This window comes from Chelonia mydas, chromosome 17, assembly GCF_015237465.2.
Source record: "Chelonia mydas isolate rCheMyd1 chromosome 17, rCheMyd1.pri.v2, whole genome shotgun sequence".
NCBI lineage: Eukaryota > Metazoa > Chordata > Testudines > Cheloniidae > Chelonia > Chelonia mydas.
Window position 1 is genome coordinate 1,313,737 of NC_051257.2, and position 21,012 is coordinate 1,334,748.

Genomic DNA, 21,012 nt, shown 5'->3' on the forward strand with positions numbered 1-21,012 from the left:
TACTTTTCACTATACTTTTCTTTTGTGCTTTGTAATGCTTCCATCATTAGTTTAGTTTTCTGGTAGTTATACACTAACAGAAGACTGGGCTGCAAATACCGTAACGGAATGTTTAAATCCGAACAAGGCCCAGCTCTTCATTAAAAGGTTTCTAGTGGTGCTGTAGAACACCACACTTCCATGCTAAAGCGGAATAATACACCATTCAACGCAAAGAACCAAACCACCATTTTTAGGATCAATAATTTACCTTTAATTTTTTTAAACATTTCGCAGTTTGTTACAGGAAACAAAATACTTGCTAATGAAAGATACACATTTTAACCCCTTTTCCAAAATAATAGAAATATTTAAGCATATTCCCTAACCTAAATACTGATGACTGAACTGGCAATATTAAATAGCTTTGAGTGAGCGAATTCACTCACTATTTTGACTCCTTGTGTTCATTACTTCTAACATCTACACTCCTACCCCCTATAGGGAGACCTTAAAATCATATTCTAATTTTCTTTATTCTGAATTATTCTCATCCGTCTCCTCCCCCGCCGCCCACAATTCAGTCTCTGCAAACAAATAAAGCAAACTAAGTGCTCAAACCAATGCCAGTCAGGTGGATTGACTGCCAGGGCTTAAATTCTTCATGGCAACTTGCTCAGTTTCCCTCAATTCCAGAAGGAAAAACAATCCTAATTCTTCCAACCCCAGGTTCTCTGCATGGCAGTGCAATGCGTTTCTACTAAGCGAGCTACAGTGGATGTTCTTACTGCAAACTGAAGTTAGACAACTAACAAGATACAAACATTTATAAAATAAACTTGATAAAAATGTTGCTAACATTATCCCAATGGAATTATGCCTAGATTTTTACTTTCCTTCCACCAAAAATATATTTTTATTTTATAAATACATATTTTAATAGACAATCCAATCTGATTTTATGCAAAAAAAGTCACATTCAGATAGGTATTCTCAGTGTAGCATTAAAGTAAAAGCAGACATTACAGTAGGAAGGCATTAGCACAGTGATTCTAGGGAAGTGTTCACTAAATCATATAAATGGATCTACAAACGTACAGTACCATCTGTTTAAACTATGCCATGATTCAGAAGATAATGCATCTGGCATTTCATGCCCAGCATATCACTCTTGTGTTTGCATGTTGATAAAGAGCTGTCAGAGAATTTAAGTATAAATCTGATTTTAAAATTAAAACATTTATGTAAACTTCACTAGTACTTACATTTGGGGTTCAGAAAAACAATTGCTAACAGAAGCTATGAGCTAAGGTTTTCCTTTAACAGAAAAACAGTTAAAGCTGTCAGGACCTTACAGTTCTTAGCTCCAGTTAACCAAAATCTACCGTGTAGTTTCTCAGTTGTTCCACTTCTGTTTCTTTCAAGTGGTAGCACTGGTTCCTGGAATCCAGCTCCTAGTCAGACCTGGTTAACTGGAGCTATTTGCCAATTCAACTTTTCACAGAGATTACAGAGACTTATTAACAGATTATTTTTACAATACATACGAGGCATGGAGGTTGAATGTCAGGAGCACCAACGAAACGCTAGGTGCTGTTCAACCAAAAACAAACAGTTTCTACAAAGCGTTCACAATTTAAGAGGATAGTTCAATAGACACCCCTAGACATGCACACTCTTCAACAGTGTCTTTTATAACAGTACAGGGTCTTCAAATTTTACAACCAAGGGCAGCACTGGCCACTTCCCTGAGCCAAAGGATTGCATCTAACGGTCATAAAATGGAGCATGTTGCACTTGTTTTCTTCTTTAAGAAAGGTTTGACCCATAGAGACCAGGTTCTGACACACAGTGCTCCATCCTTGATGCAAGTGAGTAGGCAGTGTGGATTAAGATGAAGCTTGCATGTTGGGACTTTTAGCCTGTATCTCTATATTAAAGATATGTGCAGCTGCAGGTTGCACTTTTGCTACCCTGTACGAGCATTTTCAGTGTGACCCAATGGCTGACAGACAAGCCAAGCAGTTCCATCTTACTGATCTGCTCATACAAGACTTTTTATTACAAAAGAGACTGTGAGCAAGAACATTAACATAACATCTTGTTTTTAATCTTGAAATGAAGAGACTGCCTACATTTAATCAGGCTCAAAAATCCTCCCCAGTCAACGATGATAATGGAATAGTCAATTAATGCACAAACCATCTCACAGCATGAAGGACATATACTATATCTGCAGGAGTCTTTTCTCTTGATCATCATTGGTCCAAGGCCAGAGCATGTAAAAATGTATTGGTCTTGAAAGCATTTGTCCCGTTCCAACAATATGTTTCTAGTCTAGCAATCTGTGAAATATTGGACCATATAGTACAGGTATTAATTTAATTTATGTTATTTTTGTTATTTGAAAACCTCCCTATATTTCCAAGGAACTTAAATTATAAAGATCTAGAAAAGAGAAAGTCCAATACTTTGTCCACTTAGAATAACTAAATTGAGACATAATTGATTTCCTTATTTCAAGAAGAGTTATGTCAGTGCAGGTCTGACTAGATGATTATGAGGGTCCCTTCTGGCCTTAAAGTCTATGAACATTAGCAACAGCAGGAACTCCTACAGCATCAAACTTCACTTAAGTGAAGCACAGTGCAGGAAAATATTAACGTGTTCCCAGAGAGTACTAAGGGTTTTACAAAGTTAATTCAACAAATAAGAAAAAAGACATGATCAATATATTAATAATAAGGAACATCTAATCTCTAAAAGCTCGTCATCTTGATTACCCTCTTGCTCTTTTATCTCGCTTCAGTTCCAACATTTAATAGCCAGTGGCTTACAAATCAATAACGTTAGAGATAATCCTTTATATCATTGCAAACTAGGGTCCCAGACTCTCAAATGGTACTGTCATACATGGAATTCTCGATACAGTGGCTATTAAAATCATATGTGGGGCTGGGGAAGAGGGTGCAAGAGGGTAATTAGAACACCCCAATTTTAAGAACATTTTTGTTAGTCTCTAAGGTGCCACAAGTACTGCTTTTCTTTTTGCGAATACAGACTAACACGGCTGCTACTCTGAAACCCAATTTTAAGGTGTACTGTCTTGGCTTGACCTGCTGGGTGTAAAGTGAATGCAATACCCATCTGGAAAGCTAGGATTTCAGAGCCTGGAAAAGGTAAACCCAGCATGGATTAATAGTCAATACAGAGTAACAGCTACAGGGAGAGTAACTAAGAGCCTTCTGGAAACAATGAATGAAAAATGTTTTAATTTCAATTCTACCTTTTGCCAAAAATAAGGTATCAATTTTTAAAAGAAGTCATGGGCCTGATTCTAGAAGAGTGCCAAGTGCTTTTAATTCCCATTCAAACCAATGGTAGTTGAAGGCACTCAGCATCTTATAAGCATTTGGTTTTAAAATGATCTCTTATAGACAGTTTCTTTCATATGTAACTCTGCTCCTTCATATCTCAAAAAAAGTGACCCATCTTAAGATCAGAGGAAAGATTAGAAGTTTGTTACAAAATAAGCCCCAGAAGAAGGAAAAAAATAATAATTTCCTCATAAAATTGCACTAAAACTATGAATATATTGGAAATGCTCCTACTAGATTTTTCATATATATTTCACAGATATCATGTGCAGTATGATTCGATGGATGTTGCATCAATATTACACAGCATATTTCTGCATGAGCAGCCAGAGTAGAAATGGAACCTGTCCATTAGCCAAGGCCTTTCTTTTTCTTTTTGAATTAATCTTAGATTATTTACAAGTTGGAAACAATTTACGACAGCATACAGCTCTCTAGGTGAAAAACTGTTTGCAACTACAGAATGACAGTTACAGTGGACTGTAAAATTCTGTCTTCATAACACTTCTAGAGAAAGCTTCATACTGGTCTAAAGAATTCATAACTGTATCTCAGGCTGTCTTGTAATATTAGCACTTTGACAGTTTTTTTTCCACATTTGATTTTTGAAAAGAATAACTTATAAAGCAGCCATTGAAAACCCAAAGCCAAAAGATAATCAAGTAATTTACTCCATTAATGGCTGAAAATTTTTCTCCTCTATTTTAAAGGATATCAGCATTTTTATTTATAGGACTGGGCAAACTAACTAGCTGTTAAACATTTCTACATAAATCATGATTGGATTTTTTTCTAGCCTGAAAATATAACCCCCCTGAACATGGGTCATGATCAGTTTGCCAAACTAGTCCCAGAATCTGGTCATGAATATTTCATTCTTTTACACACTTAGCCTCCCACTTGCAATAAAATGCAGTGTACCAAGAAGCTCATTCTGTAACTTATTGCACTTCTGGGAACGAAGTACCTTTTCTCTAGCTTCTTGTTCCTATAATTTGATAAAAGCAGGCAACCCCACAGCATGTTTTGTTTAGCCACTTCCCATTTCAAAAGATATAACATTTTTAATCCTATAATCAACTAACACTTCAAGGGAATCTTTAAAAAGAGCAACAAGAGGTCGCAAAAAGAGTGTGAAAAGGAGCTGGGGACTAATGAATTTGAGTGTTTCCCAAATGGCTTGTTACAACATCACATACCAAGAAGATCCTTGAGATGACACCCAATATATGAAAAGATAAGCTAAAAGGTGACATGGAACTGACATCACTTTCACAGCAGTGGACTGAGACATTAAAAGATGATGACATTTTAACTCTCTGCTCCTGGACAGGCACACTTGCTGTATGTAGCTGTTATAATTAAGCACAAAAGAGGTTAATATGGACAATGAATGAGTGATGGAAGATATTAGTATAGGGGAAGTATATGGAGTAATGGCTAAAAAGACTCTACTGTCTCCAAATAACAGTGTATTTTTTATATATTAATACATATTGACTATTTCAAAAGCTGTTCAATATTTCCATGAGTTTGGAAAGTCTCTTGATTTGCAAGACAGTATAACAGCCCTGATGCAAAAAAAATACAAAAAACAATTTTAAATTGTCCAACGTTTTTTGTAAACTGTTTTTCATTTTCGGATGATTCACTGTGCTAAGATACCTGGCTGATCAGACTCGAATATAAAAATAATTGGGAAAATTCCTTATAACCATCTTAAAATGGACAAGTCAGCCCTGGGCTGATTTTGCAGTTAGATACAATACAAAGAAGCGGTCATGATGACCGGTCTCATCTGGGTAGTATTTGCTGTTTTGTTATAGCAGTGAACTGCGTACACACACTTTGGCTACAGTTAATTTTTTAAACTAAGAATGATCTGTGTTGTGTCCCCACCTGCTGCAGTTGCCTCAGAAAACAATCAACTGTCAAACGTAAAAAACAAGCCAACTAAGAGCAAACAGTGACCCTTAGTATTATCACAATCCCACTGATGGCAGCTTTCTCAGACAAGGCCTCCCTTTTCAGGTGATGGACGGTTACATTTGGAATAGTTTGCAATTTTCTTGGTTGAGTAGGCTGTGACTGGAGGAAAGGTGTTAGTAACAACTGGAAATGGTATTTTAAAAAATTATTACAATCGCACCTGTCTGAGGCTAATGTATAATGTTCCACTTAACTCACAGAATTAGACATGAAGACAATGTATTCATAGAAATAGCTATAAACTGCAAGCTTAATTTTTCTGATACCAGTGAACCAAATTTTTTGAGTGAGGGTTTCATGACCATCAGTCGCCTGCAAACAAAAGGAAGAAAGCTTTCTTCCTTTGCTTCTGTTCATTTTGGACCTTTTAATTGATTTTTATCTATTCTAATGTACAGTACAGCAGATTCTCTCTGATTCATTAGCTTGCTTTTGCCTCTCCTCTCAACTTCCCTGCTCCAAAGAGCAGCATACTATGAGAAACTTGGGCAAAACCATTCCTAAACGCCTTACGCAGGACTGGAATGGGCGCCATCATTTTGGCTAACCTGTCTTGTACACTGACCGTAGATGCACAGTGTCAAATTTATGATCTCTGAGACATTAATAGCTGGCCCAAAAAATTTTGGACAAAAACCAAACACACTTGACCATAAAATGCTTCAAATTCAGACATAAAAGAAAAACCAGAAAGTCCATTCGCTCGAATCACCTTTGAGAAACGGAGCTACTTTCCTCTGACAACCCTACTGAAGCATCTTGTCTCTACAGGTAGCTAAAGAAGAAATCTGATTCAGGGAAGAAAAGCTTACACCAGGTACAGGCTGAAAATTAACTGCCTGATAATGCCAAGCTAAACTAAAAACATATCTACTTCTTGACTGGAAGATTCAGCAAAGAACACAGAAGCTGAAATGAAAGAGGACAACGCTTGTGGGGACTTGCAGACCCTCAATAATAGGTTTCTAACAGAGGCAGAAAAAAAGGGCAGTTTAAGACAGACCCGTCATTGAATTACTGTCCTTCAGTGTGAGTTTCATTGTTTCCAGGATACCTTACAGGAAATGTTATGTGGAGGTAAAACATGTGCTGAGTTATAGATTTAGAGAGGTGCTCTCTCTCTAAAATCACACTTACATTTTGCTTCTCAGGATTAAAGACAAGACATTTTTATGTGGATGTACAAATGAGTTAGGATTAAAACTGTGCCCTTTGAAACATTCATAAACAGAATCAGATAAAGATATGCATCTCTGTATTTGCATTAGACTTCTGCTTGTTCACAGGCTCTTCCACCCCACATTCCAAGAGAGAGCAATTGTGCAAAGAGAGGCATAATAATGAAAACATGGATCTGGAGAATTTGGGCCCAGAATTCCTGGATTTATACTAACTGGATGATATATCAGGACATTTTTACACAGAACTATTTAAAGAGCCCTAGACTCTGGTGACCAAAGATCACTCATTGGAGTGGAACTGTGTTTAGAGTTCTTGAAGGACTGGGTTCTGCTTCAAAGCTCAGGGAAGATGAAAGACTTCAACAAGTTTAGTCATGAAACTCCTACAAGCAAAGAGTCCTTGGTTCATGGACCTGTGCTCAGCTGACCCTGGAAGTCAACTGCAGGAAGGTGGTAGAATCCCTGACAATTTCTACAGGAAAGGAAAGGCCAGCACGGCTCTGCTGTCCACTCAGTACTCATGGTCCTCCACTGTACGAATAATCTGCCTTGTTGTGCATCACCAGCTTGTTGTCTACAAAGTAGAAACTGTCCGACTGTGTCTCATAGGGGTGAAGGATCATCTCTCGAACTGCAAAAGAAGTTGCACATTGGTAAATTTTTGTTTTTACCTCACACAATCGATAGACTGTAAATCTGGTGTTTTCTTCAGCAGTTATACCAGGATGTATAAAGATACAGTTTACATGGTTGTTCTGGTAACAACTAATGGCCATCCCGAAGCAAGTGACCAGGAGAAATTGTACTGTCTAGGTACTTACCTGCCCTCCGCAGTAACTAAGCGCCTCATGCGTAGGGTGCTGAGAAAAATCAAAGATTTGTTAAAGAAAGTTCACAGCAGTGTCATGGGTCCAGTACTGATTTTCATGAGATATGCATGGAATACAGTCAGCAACAGGTCACTGCTGCATTCTTTTGTATAAAACCGGCCACTGAGTCCCTCATGAATTGCTGCGATTTATTCTGGTGGCTGCAAATTACAATCTGCCTCTCTTCCTATCTCCTACTTTGTGCCCACCCATCTGCTCAGCTGCTCACCTGCAGACGGTTTTCTGGAACATGAGCAGCCACAGCGTAAGTGGGGAGGTGAAGTGTGCACCAGCTGCCAAGTCCCCCCAAACGGCTGCAATTTTCCCATCAGCAGGCACTGGTCTCATGCTCAGTGTGACATCAGAACAGTAGTTTGGGGGGATTCAGTAACTGGTGCGTGTCTCCAGCTCCCCACTCAGGCCGCTCACATTCCAAGCAGTGGCCTTGCATAAAACTAGCTACCAAGTGTGCAGCAGATGAGCCAGATTGGTGCCCGCCCACCCGGCAGAAGAAAGGAAGAAAGGGAGAAAAAAATCTGCAGCTGGCAGAGTAAATGAAAGCAGTTTGGGGGGGAAGCGATTTAGCAGACGGTTTTACACAAGGCAGCACTGCTGCCACTTCCACGGCTGCTCCGACAGGAGGCTGCCACACACCATGAGCTGCGCCAAGCACCAAACTGCACATGCAGAGGCCCCCTCTCTGCTGTTGGAAAAATCGCAGTACTGGACTACTTTTGTGATTTCTGCACAGTCCATCAAACTATAGTTTCTCAGGGCCCTATTAATAAGCATTAATGAGCTTCTCCTTGCAACACTTCTGTGAGATGGAAGAATCATCTCCATTTTACTGATGGACAACTGAAGCACAAAAAAGCGAAGTGATTTGCTCAAGATCACACATAAAGTCTGTGACAGGGCAGGAAGTGAACCATGATCTCCTCGGGTTCCAGTCTAGTGCTTTAAGCATAAAGCCTTCCTTTCTAAGCAAAAGGTTTAAAAGGGAGCTAGGGGTGAGGGGAGCAGAGGGGTGCAACGCTCAAAAAGTGACTAGGGACATTCCATTCTTACTCAGAATTTGCTTCCTGTGAGCACGTCTGACACTCTAAAGTGGATACCATTTCACAGGCAATACAGAAATCTCTTCATATTAAGGTTCCACTTATAAGCTTTTCAATAAGCGACTGGTAGATGTTTTAATAAATGGGTAAACAATTATTAGTGTCGAACAGGTTGCTTATAAACACTTTCCACTGATATGCTGATAACCACCTATATATAACATACTTCTCAGGCCTGTTACATGCTGACAACATCTATCAATCAGACCCTGCACAGCCTGTTTATAACTGAAATTAATATAGTTTGACCAATACATCTACAGAAGAGTGAGCACTCTCTGTTGATCATTGTCAGCGATGGTAAACTCTGAGTGCAGAATCTTATCTCTGAAGAAGAGGTAGAAAAAAAAAATACTGCTCCATTTTTGAGTCCTAGGTAGTTTGCAGAGCTGGCATTTAGGCAGAAAAACTCAAAACTTGGCACATTTGACATGACTGTTGTTGAAAGAATAAACATGAAGCTACAACCCCCTGCCCCAGAGTTACTCTTTTGCTGATAGCCAAAGCCCCAGAGACTTGGGCCAAATCATTTACATCTAATGTGCAACAATCCTGATTTCTACAGCTCAGCTGCACTAAGTTATACAGCAATGTTAAGTGATTTTGTAATTACTTAGGTCTTCACAGTTTGATGGAAATAATTCTAAAAATGCACCACAAAACGAAATGTTGTAGCCGCATCAATCCCACCATATTAGAGACACAAGATGGGTGAAGTAATATTTTTCATTGGACCAACTTCTGTTGGTAAGAGACAAGCAGAGCCATTTCGGCGGTGGCTGTACATCTGGCACAAGAATATGATTTCTCTATTAACACTGATGCTTCCAAGTAGTTTTTGTACTCTCCCATTCCCACTTCACAATAAATACATAGATCCATTTGGGATGGAGTCCTTCAAAATACCGCCATTTATCGTCCCTCCCTGGCAACCCATTGACTGGGAGAACTTACTGAGATCCTCCGAGAGCTGTGGGAATTCATAGATGTGTTCACAAGTGTTTTTACTGCTGGGGATGCAGAACCCAAATTCAAAATCAAAGCTCTTGAGCAGCTGATCCCGGAAGTAGTGCCTCTCAATCATGCGGAAGTTATTAATAGGCTTGTCCCCTACTGTGAACTCTACCCTGCAATGGAGAAAAAGGAAGATTGAAACAGGGAGTTTTGTTCCTGGCCAAAAGTTTGCTGCTCACCACCACACACAACTGCATCCTTTTAAACGATGCTGAAAATCTTAAAGTAACTGCTCCTAAAACATGCTTGTATAAAGGCACACAGTGTGATGCTACAAATCAGCCAGGAAACAAAGCAATCAGGATTACACAATGCACACAACTATTTTTCCTGCACAGAAGTGAAATACAAGTGTGAATTTCACAGTTTAAATCACCATCAGAAGAGGAAAAGCTGCTCAAACATACTGCATAAACAGCAGAGCATTCAGCACAGCTTCCTTGGTATAGGTGGATTTTTTTCAAAAGCCATTTTAATTAGGGCTCTCAAGCGATTAAAAAAATGAATCATAATTAATTGCACTAAAACAATAGAATACCATTTATTTAAATATTTTTGGATATTTTCTACATTTTCAAATATACTGATTTCAGTTACAACACAGAATACAAAGTGCACAGTGCTCACTTAATATTTATTTTTGATAAGTATTTGCACAGTAAAAAATGAAATAGTATTTTTCAGTTCACCTAATATGAGTACTGTAGTGCCATCTCTATCATGAAAGTTGAATTTACAAATGTAGAATTATGGACAAAAAAACTTGCATTCAAAAATAAAACAAAGTAAAATTTTAGAGCCTGCAAGTCACTCACTTCTACTTGTTCAGCCAATTGCTCACACAAACAAGTTTGTTTACATTTGCAGGAGATAATGCTGCCCACTTCTTGATTACAATGTCACCTGAAAGCGAGAACAGGTGTTCACATGGCACGGTTGTAGCTGGCATTGCAAGATATCTACGTGCCAGATGCACTAAAGATTGATATGTCCCTTCATGCTTCAACCACCATTCCAGAGTACTTGAGTTCATGCTGATGATGGGTTCTGCTCAATAACAACCAGAGCAGTGCAGACCGATGCATGTTCGTTTTCATTATCTGAGTCAGATGCCAACAGCAAAAGGCTGATTTTCTTTTTTGGTGGTTTGGGTTCTGTAGTTTCTGCATTGGAGTGTTTTTCTTTTAAGACTTCTGAAAGCAAGCTCCACACCTCGTCCCTTTCAGATTTTGGAAGGCACTTCAGATTCTTAAACCTCCAGTCGAGTGCTGTAGCTATCTTTAGAAATCTCAGATTAGTACCTTTGTGTTTTGTGAAATCTGCAGTGAAAGTGTTCTTAAAATGAACAACATGTGCTGGGTCATCACCCGAGACTGCTATACCATGAAATATATGGCAGAATGCGGGTAAAACAGAGCAGGGGACATACAATTCTCCCCCAAGGAGTTCAGTCACAAATTTAATTAAAGCTTATTTTTTTAAATGAGTGTCATCAGCATGGAAGCATGTCCTCTGGAATGGTGGCCGAAGCACGAAGGGGCATATGAATGTTTAGCATATCTGGCATGTAAATATCTTGCAATTCCAGCTACAAAAGTGCCATGCAAATGTCTGTTCTCACTTTCTGGTGACATTGTAAACAAGAAGAGAGCAGCATTATCTCCTGTAAATGTAAACAAACTTGTTTGTCTTAGCGATTAGCTAAATAAGAAGTAGGCCTGAGTGGACTGGTAGGCTCTGAATTTTTACATTGTTTTGTTTTTGAGTGCAGTCATGTAACAAAACAAAACAAAAATAAAAATCTACATTGTCATGAAAGTGCAACTTACAAAAGAGATTGCACTACAGTACTTGTATGAGGTGAACTGAAAAATACTATTTATTTTGTTTATCGTTTTTACAGTGCAAATATTTGTAAGCAAAAATATATACACACTTTGATTTCAATTACAACACGGAATATATACGAAAATGTAGAAAAACATCCAAAATATTCAATAAATTTCAATTGGTATTCTATTATTTAACATTGCAATTAAAACTGCGATTAATCGTGATTAATTTTTTTAGTTAATCGCGTGAGTTAACTGTGATTAATCAACAGCCCTAATGTTAATGCTTTTTAATGGTGCTAGATGAAGAGCTCTAAACTAGAAACTCACATCCTCTGTCTACAAAACAATCCCAGAAGAGAGAGAAGCAGGACAAGCTTCTGATCACGGCTCCTCACTGTGCTTCTATCCTAACCAGGAGGCATGACCACTTAGGGTTAGAAGGAAATTATTCACGTAGGCTCAGCTGTATGCAACGCTGGCACACTTTACCCTGAGTGCAATCAGACAGCATGTCCCCACCCCAAATGAAAGTGAGTATTTATTGCTTGAACAGAGTAGCAGGCAACAGGATGAAGAGGTTGGCAAGCAACTTTGATTCTTTGTCCCAAACAGTAAGGATGTGGATTCTCAACCAAAGCACAACGTTGGGGGTGCTTGTTTTAAGACTCTAGAGGCAGAAACCTTCACTTTGTTCCTAAACCTTCTACCTATAAGTTCTCATTCTTTAAAATTCAACCTTTAATTAGCATTTAATCAGACACCCTAAGAGCATCAAAAATGCTGTTTGTCTTCTTTAAAAGTTAGATTAATGCAAATCTCTTATTAGAATAGCCCTGCTTTGAAACTGGAAGAGTTTCCCAAATTCCAGTCTGACATGAATCCAGATGAGTGACTTCTACACACCTGAAACATGGGATTGGTACTGAAACAGCAGCTGCTGTTTATTTAATTAAAGTATTGTAGATGTGATGCTATAATACTGATGGGCATGAAGCACTTTGCTGTACTAATTTATACGTAAGTGAACATGGAGAAAACAAGGAAAACAAAAGGATCAGACACAGCCTGTTCTTCTTCGAGTGATTGTTCATGTCCATTCCAAGCAGGTGTGTGCATGCCAAGTGCACGCCAGCTGGAAGATTTTTCCCCTAGCAGCGTCCATAGGGTTGGCCTGGGCGCACCCTGGGGTGGCGCCTTCATGGCGCCCAATATCGAGCCCCGCCGACCCCCACCCCCTCAGTTCCTTCTTACTGCCCGTGACGGCTAGCTGGAACTTTGCTCGCTCTTGCGGCAAGCGCCTTAGCAGTGTCTTTGTTCTTAGTTTCAGAGTAGCAGCCGTGTTAGTCTGTATTCGCAAAAAGAAAAGGAGGACTTGTGGCACGTTAGAGACTAACAAATTTATTTGAGCATAAGCTTTCGTGAACTACAGATGAAGCATCCGATGAGGTGAGCTGTAGCTCACAAAAGCTTATGCTCAAATAAATTTGTTAGTCTCTAACGTGCCACAAGTCCTCCTTTTCTTTTTGTACTTATCACATAGGTAGTAGTGTTTGGTAGATCGTTAGTTTCCCCTCTGGGGGTATGCCCGGGTCTCCAGGGTTTAAACTCTGAGTCCTGTGGCAAGTTTATGCCCAAGAGTGATCCTCACTCATCCTGCCTGCGGTGCCTTGGTGAGACTCACCAAAAGGACAAGTGCCGCATTTGCAAAGGTTTTCCGCCCAAGAACCTTTAAGGACAGAGAGCAGAGACAAACTCCTGCTCCTGGAGACAGCTCTGAGACCGCAGTCCGAGCCGGGACCCAACGACCCGGCACCGAGCACGTCCTCTTCGGTGCGCAGCACTCTGGCGCCTACGGCGTGCGAATCGGGCCAGACTAAGGACTCTAAAGCCCACCGGCACCGCCACTCTTCGGAACATAGGGCGTCGGCATCAGTTCGGCACCGTTCTCCATCTTTACCGGCACCAGAGAAGAGGCCAGTGAGGGGCCAATCACCCTCCCCGAAGCCTAAGGGGCCAGTGCCATCTGCGAGTGGCTCAGCACAGACCGCTTCCACCCAGGGTCTCGTCGACTCCTGCCCCGGCCGGGGTCCAGTCGAGGCTGAACCTTCCTCAGTCCCTGGACCATCTGGTGGACATACAACCACCATTGACGCCAGAGGCATTCGAGGCGGCAATGGACCTAATGCGCCTCCCGGTGCCGGCCTCCTCCCAAAGGAGGGACAAGTCCCCGGTGACCGCACGGCCCCTGATTCACTCCAGGGGCAAGCCAACCACGATGGCTCGTCGGTCTCCATCTCCGGCACCGCCTGCACAGACGCAGGAAGCGCGCCGCCCCCCGGAGTCGAGTCGTCGTTCGTTGGCGACCCAGGGGACTGCTCCTCCGTGGTCTTCTTATTCGGAGACCTCGGAGGCGGAGGTAGACTCGGCTCGATCGAGCAGATTGCGCAGCAGAAGATCCCAGTCCCGGCGCAGTCACCAACCATACCCGGCACAGTGGCAACCACCTGCTCAACGGCCCTTCTGGACACCCTGGGCGTACCATCAGAGCCAGGGTCAAGTCCATGGTCCGCGCTCCAGAACGGTGTCGGTGTCCTTGGCGTCGTTTGTGCCACAGTCAGTGCCGGCACGGACGATGATGGCGCCGCCCTTGACTGGAGTGGCTCTGCCGACTCACATGATTTCAGCACTGATGCCTCAGCCAGCCCTGGCTCCGGCTCCCCAGCTGATGGCACCGGTGGAAGCCTCAGCTCTGTCCCTACCAGCCTCGACGGTCTCGGTCCCACCAGTTTTACCTGCCTCGGCTGCAATGGAGAGTTCTTCATCGGCGCCGGTTCCTCAGACAGAGTACCACATGCCGAGGGACGCTGGGGGGCTGAAGGCAGTGAACTGGGTCCATCTCCGGTTCTCTCTTCCTCGTCTTCACCCAACGAAGCGGTCGCGGGGACTTCACCGGCCCCAGCTTTGGAGGACAACCAGGTTCTTCAACAGCTTTTGAAGCGGGCCACCCAAAGCCTGGGGATTCAGGCAGAGGAGGTAGAAGACGACTTCGACCCGGTCATAGATATCCTGGCTCCCTCCGGCCCATCCAGGGTTGCATTGCCATTCATCAAGTCAACAACTGAAACATCTAAGAACTTGTAGCAAACCCCTGCTTCTCTGGCACCTATGGCCAAGAAATCTGAGCGCCGCTACTTTGTTCCCTCTAAAGGGTATGAACACCTTTATACCCACCCTCCTCCGGGTGGTCGACGTGGCCAATCAGAGAGAACGTCAGGGGTTTCAAGGCTCCACCCCTTAAAACAGGGATGCCAAGAAATTGGACCTGTTTGGCCAGAAGGTCTACTCCACAGCAGGTCTACAGCTTCGATTAGCCAACCAACAGGCCATAGTAAGCCGCTACGGACATAACACCTGTTCGTCCATGGCAAAATTTACGGAGCTTCTGCCCCAGGAAGCTCAGGGGGAGTTCTCTGTGCTCGTGGAGGAGGAGAAGTTGGTCTCCCGAGCGTCTTTACAAGCGGCCCTGGACGCGGCAGATGCGGCCTCTCGCACTTCGGCCACAGGGGTGGTTATGAGGAGAGGCTCCTGGCTACAGGTCTCTGGTCTTCCCCACGAGGTCCAACAGACCATTCAAGACCTTCCCTTCAAAGGTGTAGCTCTCTTCTCCGAGAAGACAGATAAGAGACTTCACAGCTTGAAGGACTCGAGGGCTACCCTTCGTTCGCTGGGGCTTCACACGCCTGCTACCCAGCGCAGACAGTTTAGGCCTCAACCTGCTCCTCATCCTTATCAACCCCGGAACTGCCAGGACACTCCACATAGGCGGAACAGGAGCACTCTGAGAAGGCAACGTCCTCCCTCTGGGCAAAATTCAGGCCACCCTAGGGCCCCACAGGGCTCTAGACCACCCTTTTGAGGGTACGGTCGAGGACAGCTTGCCAGTTCGACCTTTGGATCATTCCCATCTTACTTTCTTATCCCGTCTCTCCCCTTTCTACCGTGCCTGGTCTCAAATTACTTCGGATCGCTGGGTGCTCCGCACAGTAGAGGTGATATTCCATCCAATTCTGTACCCTCTGACCCCCCCCAACCCCTTTCAGGGACCCCTCTCACGAGCAACTTGTGTGTGAAGTGGTGCAGTCCATCCTCTCGGTAGGGGCAGTGGAGGAGGTTCCTCAGGAGCTAAGGGGCAAGGGTTTTTATTCCCAGTACTTCCTAATACCAAAGGCCAAGGTGGGGCCTCAGACCCATACTGGACCTGCGACAACTCAACAAGCACGTAAAGAAACCAAGTTTCGCATGGTCTCGCTAACCTCCATTACCCCTCACTGGATCCAGGAGACTGGTACGCCGCCCTCAACTTGAAGGATGCGTATTTTCATATCTCAATAGTCGCACATCACAGACGCTACCTCAGGTTCGTGGTGAACATAGGCCACTACCATTTTGCCGTCCTCCCATTCAGACTGTCGACTGCCCCGCGAGTATTCACAAAATACATGGCAGTCGTCGCGGCGTTCCTGGGCAAGTGCCAGATACAGGTCTTTCCATACCTCTATGACTGGCTGATCAAGAGTTGCTTGAGGGCCGAGGTGGAGGCTCAGGCCGAGTTTATAAGGAGGACCTTCCTCGACTTAGGTCTCCTCCTGAACGAGGAAAAATCCACTCTGTCCCCGATGCAGAGGATAGAGTTCATCGGCGCGGTCCTGGACTCTACTCAAGCCAGAGCATACCTCCCGGAGGCCAGGTTTCGCTCACTTCAGGACATCATACAAGGCCTCGGACAGTTCCCCACGATATCTGCAAGAAACGGTCTAAAGCTGCTGGGACACATGGCCTCCTGCACTTACGTGGTGCAGCATGCCAGGCTCAGGCTGTGCCCACTCCAGTCTTGGCTGACGTCAGTGTACCGACCAGCCCGAGATGCATTGGACAGGGTAGTAACCCTGCCCCGCCTGGTACTGGACTCCCTCCTATGGTGGCTCAACTCTCGAATGGTTTGCACAGGGGTACCTTTTGCCAGCCCTCAGCCCTCGCTCACCTTGGTGTCAGATGCCTCAGATCTGGGTTGGGGGGCTCACCTAGGGGACCTCAAGACCCAAGGCCTCTGGTCTCCGGTGGACCTCGCTCTTCACATCAATGTCAAAGAGCTGAGGGCAGTGTGTCTGGCCTGCTACGCTTTCAAAACGCACATAACGGGGAGATGTGTTTCAATCCTCACGGACAACACCTCTGCGATGTTCTATACCAATAAATGGGGCGGGGGGGTTGCACATTCATTCCTCTCCCCTGTGCCGAGAAGCCCTTGTGCTGTGGGACTTCTGCACAGAGCACTCGATCCACCTGCAGGCCTCATACCTCCCATGGGTGCGAAACACACTGGCGGACAGCCTCAGCCGCACCTTCAACAGCCACAAGTGGTCCCTTTGGCCAGATGCGGTGAGCTCAATCTTCCGGTACTGGGGCTCTCCCCAGATAGACCTGTTCGTCACTCCAGACAACAAGAAAAGTTAGACATTCTGTTCTCTAGGGAACCACGGTGAGGGGTCCATCGGGGACGCCTTCCTTCTCTCGTGGGAGGGCGGCCTGCTATATGCTTTCCCACCCATCCCGCTAGTCCACAGGGCGCTCCTCAAGATCCACAGGGACCGGGCCCGAGTCATACTAACAGCGCCGGTGTGGCCGCGTCAGCAGTGGTTCACCTCGCTCCTGAAAATGTCCATAGCGGCCCCACTCACCTTACCGCTGGTTCCCGACCTGATCACACAGGACAAGGGCCATCTCCAGCACCCGAATCTGGAGTCGCTCCATGGCTAAGTGCCACAGAGCTCTCTTTTGTTCGCACCAGGTCAGGCAAGTCCTCCTGGGAAGCAGAAAGCCCTACACCAGGGCTACTTACCTGGCCAAGTGGAAAAGGTTCTCCATCTGGGCAGAGCAACGTAGTTAGCCACCGCTCCTCGCCCCCATGCCATTTATACTGGACTACCTCCTTCACCTAAAGCACCAGAACTTGTCCCGGTCGTCAGTAAGGGTCCACTTAGCCACTATCTCCGCCTTCCACCCGGGTGCAGACGGTCTCTCGGTCTTTACAGACCCTATGGTCAGTCGTTTTCTCAAGGGTTTGGACAGGCTCTTCCCACACACGCATCAGCCTGTCCCTGCCTGGGACCTCAATTTAATCCTCTCCAGGCTTACAGGCCCGCCATTTGAACCTCTGGCCACCTGCTCCCTGCTATCTCTCTCATTCAAGGTTGCGTCCCTCATAGCAATTACCTCAGCCCAACGGGTCTCAGAGCTCAGGGCCCTCACGTCTGAGCCCCCTTACACAGTTTTTCATAAGGATAAGGTTCAGCTGAGGCCTCATCCGGCTTTTCTCCCGAAGGTTGTCTCCCATTTTCCCATGACCCAGGACATCTTCCTCCCAGTGTTTTGTCCCAAGCCACACTCCTCCAATAGGGAGCGCAGGCTGCACTCACTGGACGTGCGTAGGGCCTTAGCCCTCTACATAGAGAGAACTAAGTCGTTCCAGAAATCCGTCCAACTCTTCGTAGCCGTGGCAGACAGAATGAAGGGCCTTCCAGTATCATCTCAACGCATATCATCCTGGATAACGTCCTGCATTAGGGAGTGCTACCCTGGCAAAGGAGCCCGCTCTGCAGATAACCGCTCGCTCTACCAGGGCCCAGGCCTCCTCTGTGGCGTTCCTGGCACAAGTCCCTATTCAGGAAATCTGCAGGGCAGCCACGTGGTCCTCGATACATACATTTACATGGCACTGTGCAATTACACAACAGTCCAGGGATGATGCGGCTTTTGGGCGAGCTGTGCTCTTTTCTGTGGATAACTCCCCACCTCCTGAGCTCTAGCTTGTGAATCACCTGCTTGGAATGGACATGAACAATCACTCAAAGAAGAAAAAACGGTTACTCACTTTCTCATAACTGTTGTTCTTCAAGATGTGTTGTTCATGTCCATTCCAATACCCACCCTCCTACCCCTCTGTCGGAATGGTCGGCAAGAAGGAACTGAGGGGGTGGGGGGTCGGCGGGGCTTGATATTGGGCGCCATGAAGGCACCACCCCAGGGGGCACCCAGGCCGACCCTACGGATGCTGCTAGGGGAAAAATCTTCCGGCTGGCGTGCACACACCTGCTTGGAATGGACATGAACAATCACTCGAAGAACAACCGTTACGAGAAAGTGAGTAACCGTTTTATCCAATATCCTGCCGGCAATCTCCGAGGAGAGCAGAAAGGGGCCTCCCACCCAACCCAGAAGGGAAGGTGTGGGCATCTCAGCCAAAACCTGCACCTCTCAACACCCCACCACAGATACATTGCTACCTGTAAGGGAAGGACACATTTTGAACGAGCTAGGCTCAGCTGGAATAAATTAATACACAACCAATTCCCTGCACCAGTTGGTTTTTTCAGTTTCAGGATATGCCCCCCACATACTTGCACATCTGCACTTTACAATGTAAAAGTCAGCGGCGATATTCCTCGACTGACGTTTTACAGAAAAACCTGTTTTACTGGTGCTGCACATAAGCATCACTTATTGACCCGCACCAGGTCCTACCAGACCCACCAAAGGCAATGCAATGGTGCAAATGCTGATGTGCTTTAAATGTTCTCATTGGAATTCATGATTCCATTCACATCCATGGAGTGAGGCTGGGAACGAGGGAGGCTGCAGAGTCCTCTTTCAAAATCTGAGCAACGGGGACAGCAACTGCCAAGCCACACTTCTCCGAAGAGCAGCTGGGATACCTGCATGTAGCCTGTTGGTTCTGCACCGCCGCATGAGACCCTAGCGTTAGTCTCTTAGGCCCCATTTCTCGATACGGTACAAGCACTGGGCAGGCTGAATGTTCAAACCTCAAGGTGTTAGGAGATCCTTGTCACAATCAGCAAAAAGCCCCTACGAAACTGACTTAAGTTGCAAACCTATCTGGTACCTACAGCAAACTAAAGACGCTTTCACCCCAAACAGTAAGAGTGCAACCGCTTTCAGTACTAGGAAGAGCAGCATAATACCCCAGGTACTTACGTGGCTCCAACCTGCCGAAGTCTAAGGAAAGCTGGGGTGAACTGATAGCGAACAAAGCGTCCGGCATTAGGGTCAACATCCTTTTTATCACCATGTTCACGTTCTGGAATGGTACAAATCAAATCTTCATAATTGTGGACTGAGAAACAGGAACCTAAGGAGAGCACCTTTATGTGGTACCCTGAAGTCCGCCCTCCCCCTCAGAGATCCTCCATTCCTGATACTGCCTGTCTCCTCAGTTTGAAAGCCCAGCCAAAGACTGCGTAAGATGTTTGTGGACAAGTCAGGCAAACTCAGGCACTGAAAAGTTAACTATCTGCAGACAGTGGCTAATGTTTACTTACCTACTAGGGGTCCTGTGCTGTGTATTTTCTGTAAAGAGCTTGGAGAGCCTCAGGTGGAAGGTAATACACAAGTACAGATTTAATAATTTTATTAAGGTAATGTTGCAGAAAAAATGGCTATGTTCAGTATTACACATCTACCCTAAACACTTCGAGGTCACTGCTGCTATGTCAGCTAATCTATTTGCTAGTTTGTATCCCTAACGAGTATGAATACATCCAGAAAACTAAAGACAGATCTACCACCTGTCTGCTTCTTGAGGGAAATGTAGTGACAGAGATAGCAGAGTCCACCTTTGCAGCAGGAATTTCTTTGTGAAGGAATCAAGTCAGTTGGGGCAGTAGAGAATGTGGGGGGCCTCTCTCTGGATCTCTGCAACACGTTCTCATTATTGTATTTTGGTTCTTCAGAGTTGATTTCATCATGGGGCGATCAGTGTGGGGCTGTAGTGTTGCTTCAGAGCCATAAAGTTTGGCTCTTCAGCTCTGTCCTCCTCCTCATGCCATTCCATAGGGATAGCATCCCTAGCAGAAAGGGGTAACGCACACACTGGATTCCAGCTCTATAAACATGGAAGAATCTGAAAACAGTTACACAAAGTACATGTTTGCAGAAGAACCTGGACAGTGGAGGCCAGATCACTAGCTTCTCTCTCCCTCTCTCTCAGGAGTTGGCTCACAAGTATAAGACAGTCACAGTTTGGAATGACTGGCAACCTCTGCTCAATGGAGACTTGCTGCTGGAACAGTAGGAGAGTTGAAGGCAAGGACCCAGGTGATTTAACAGTGGAAAGTAAGGCCCAGAACTGGAAGAACCACTGGGGCTGCAAGTGTGTTAGCAAAGACACATATGGGAAGCTTGCACAGCACCTACCCACACTATCCCTGCCTAGAGCCAGACATAAGAAGCCTATTACTTTCCATAGCACCAAATTCAGTAACATTTGGAGGGTTTGGGGGAGGAGCAATAAACACACGATGGGAGCGGACATGCAGAAAAGTCCAGGAATGCTAGATTTCCCAATTCCCATTTTCCTTCTGAGTGGGCACAGACTTGCCACTTCTGCCACATCTGCTGTTGATTCTGTCCCTCACAGCGTTAAGATTGCCCTGCAGCCAAGCACAGCAAATTGGCCTGCCTGCCACTTCTGAACAGCTCCCTCTATTCACTGGCTGCTGGGAAAACTGTTTACAGGTTACGTTCGTTCTCTGTCACTGAGCAGGTAAGAGCTTTACATTCAGGGAACAATATTT

At 44.7% G+C, this 21,012-nt stretch overlaps 1 protein-coding gene across 1 annotated transcript in view; it reads right to left on the minus strand.

The window, feature by feature from the left end:
- Positions 1 to 229: 229 nt before the first annotated feature.
- UNC119 (unc-119 lipid binding chaperone) overlaps positions 230 to 21,012 on the minus strand; it is a 40,933-nt gene continuing 20,150 nt past the window's right edge. Inside the window, exons 3-5 of the mRNA XM_037880371.2 lie at positions 19,415 to 19,517; positions 9,468 to 9,640; positions 230 to 7,157 (exon numbers count right to left, since the gene is read on the minus strand). Coding sequence (XP_037736299.1) covers positions 7,045 to 7,157; positions 9,468 to 9,640; positions 19,415 to 19,517 — 389 coding nt within the window. The 3' untranslated portion in view covers positions 230 to 7,044. The remainder of the gene's footprint in view (positions 7,158 to 9,467; positions 9,641 to 19,414; positions 19,518 to 21,012) is intronic.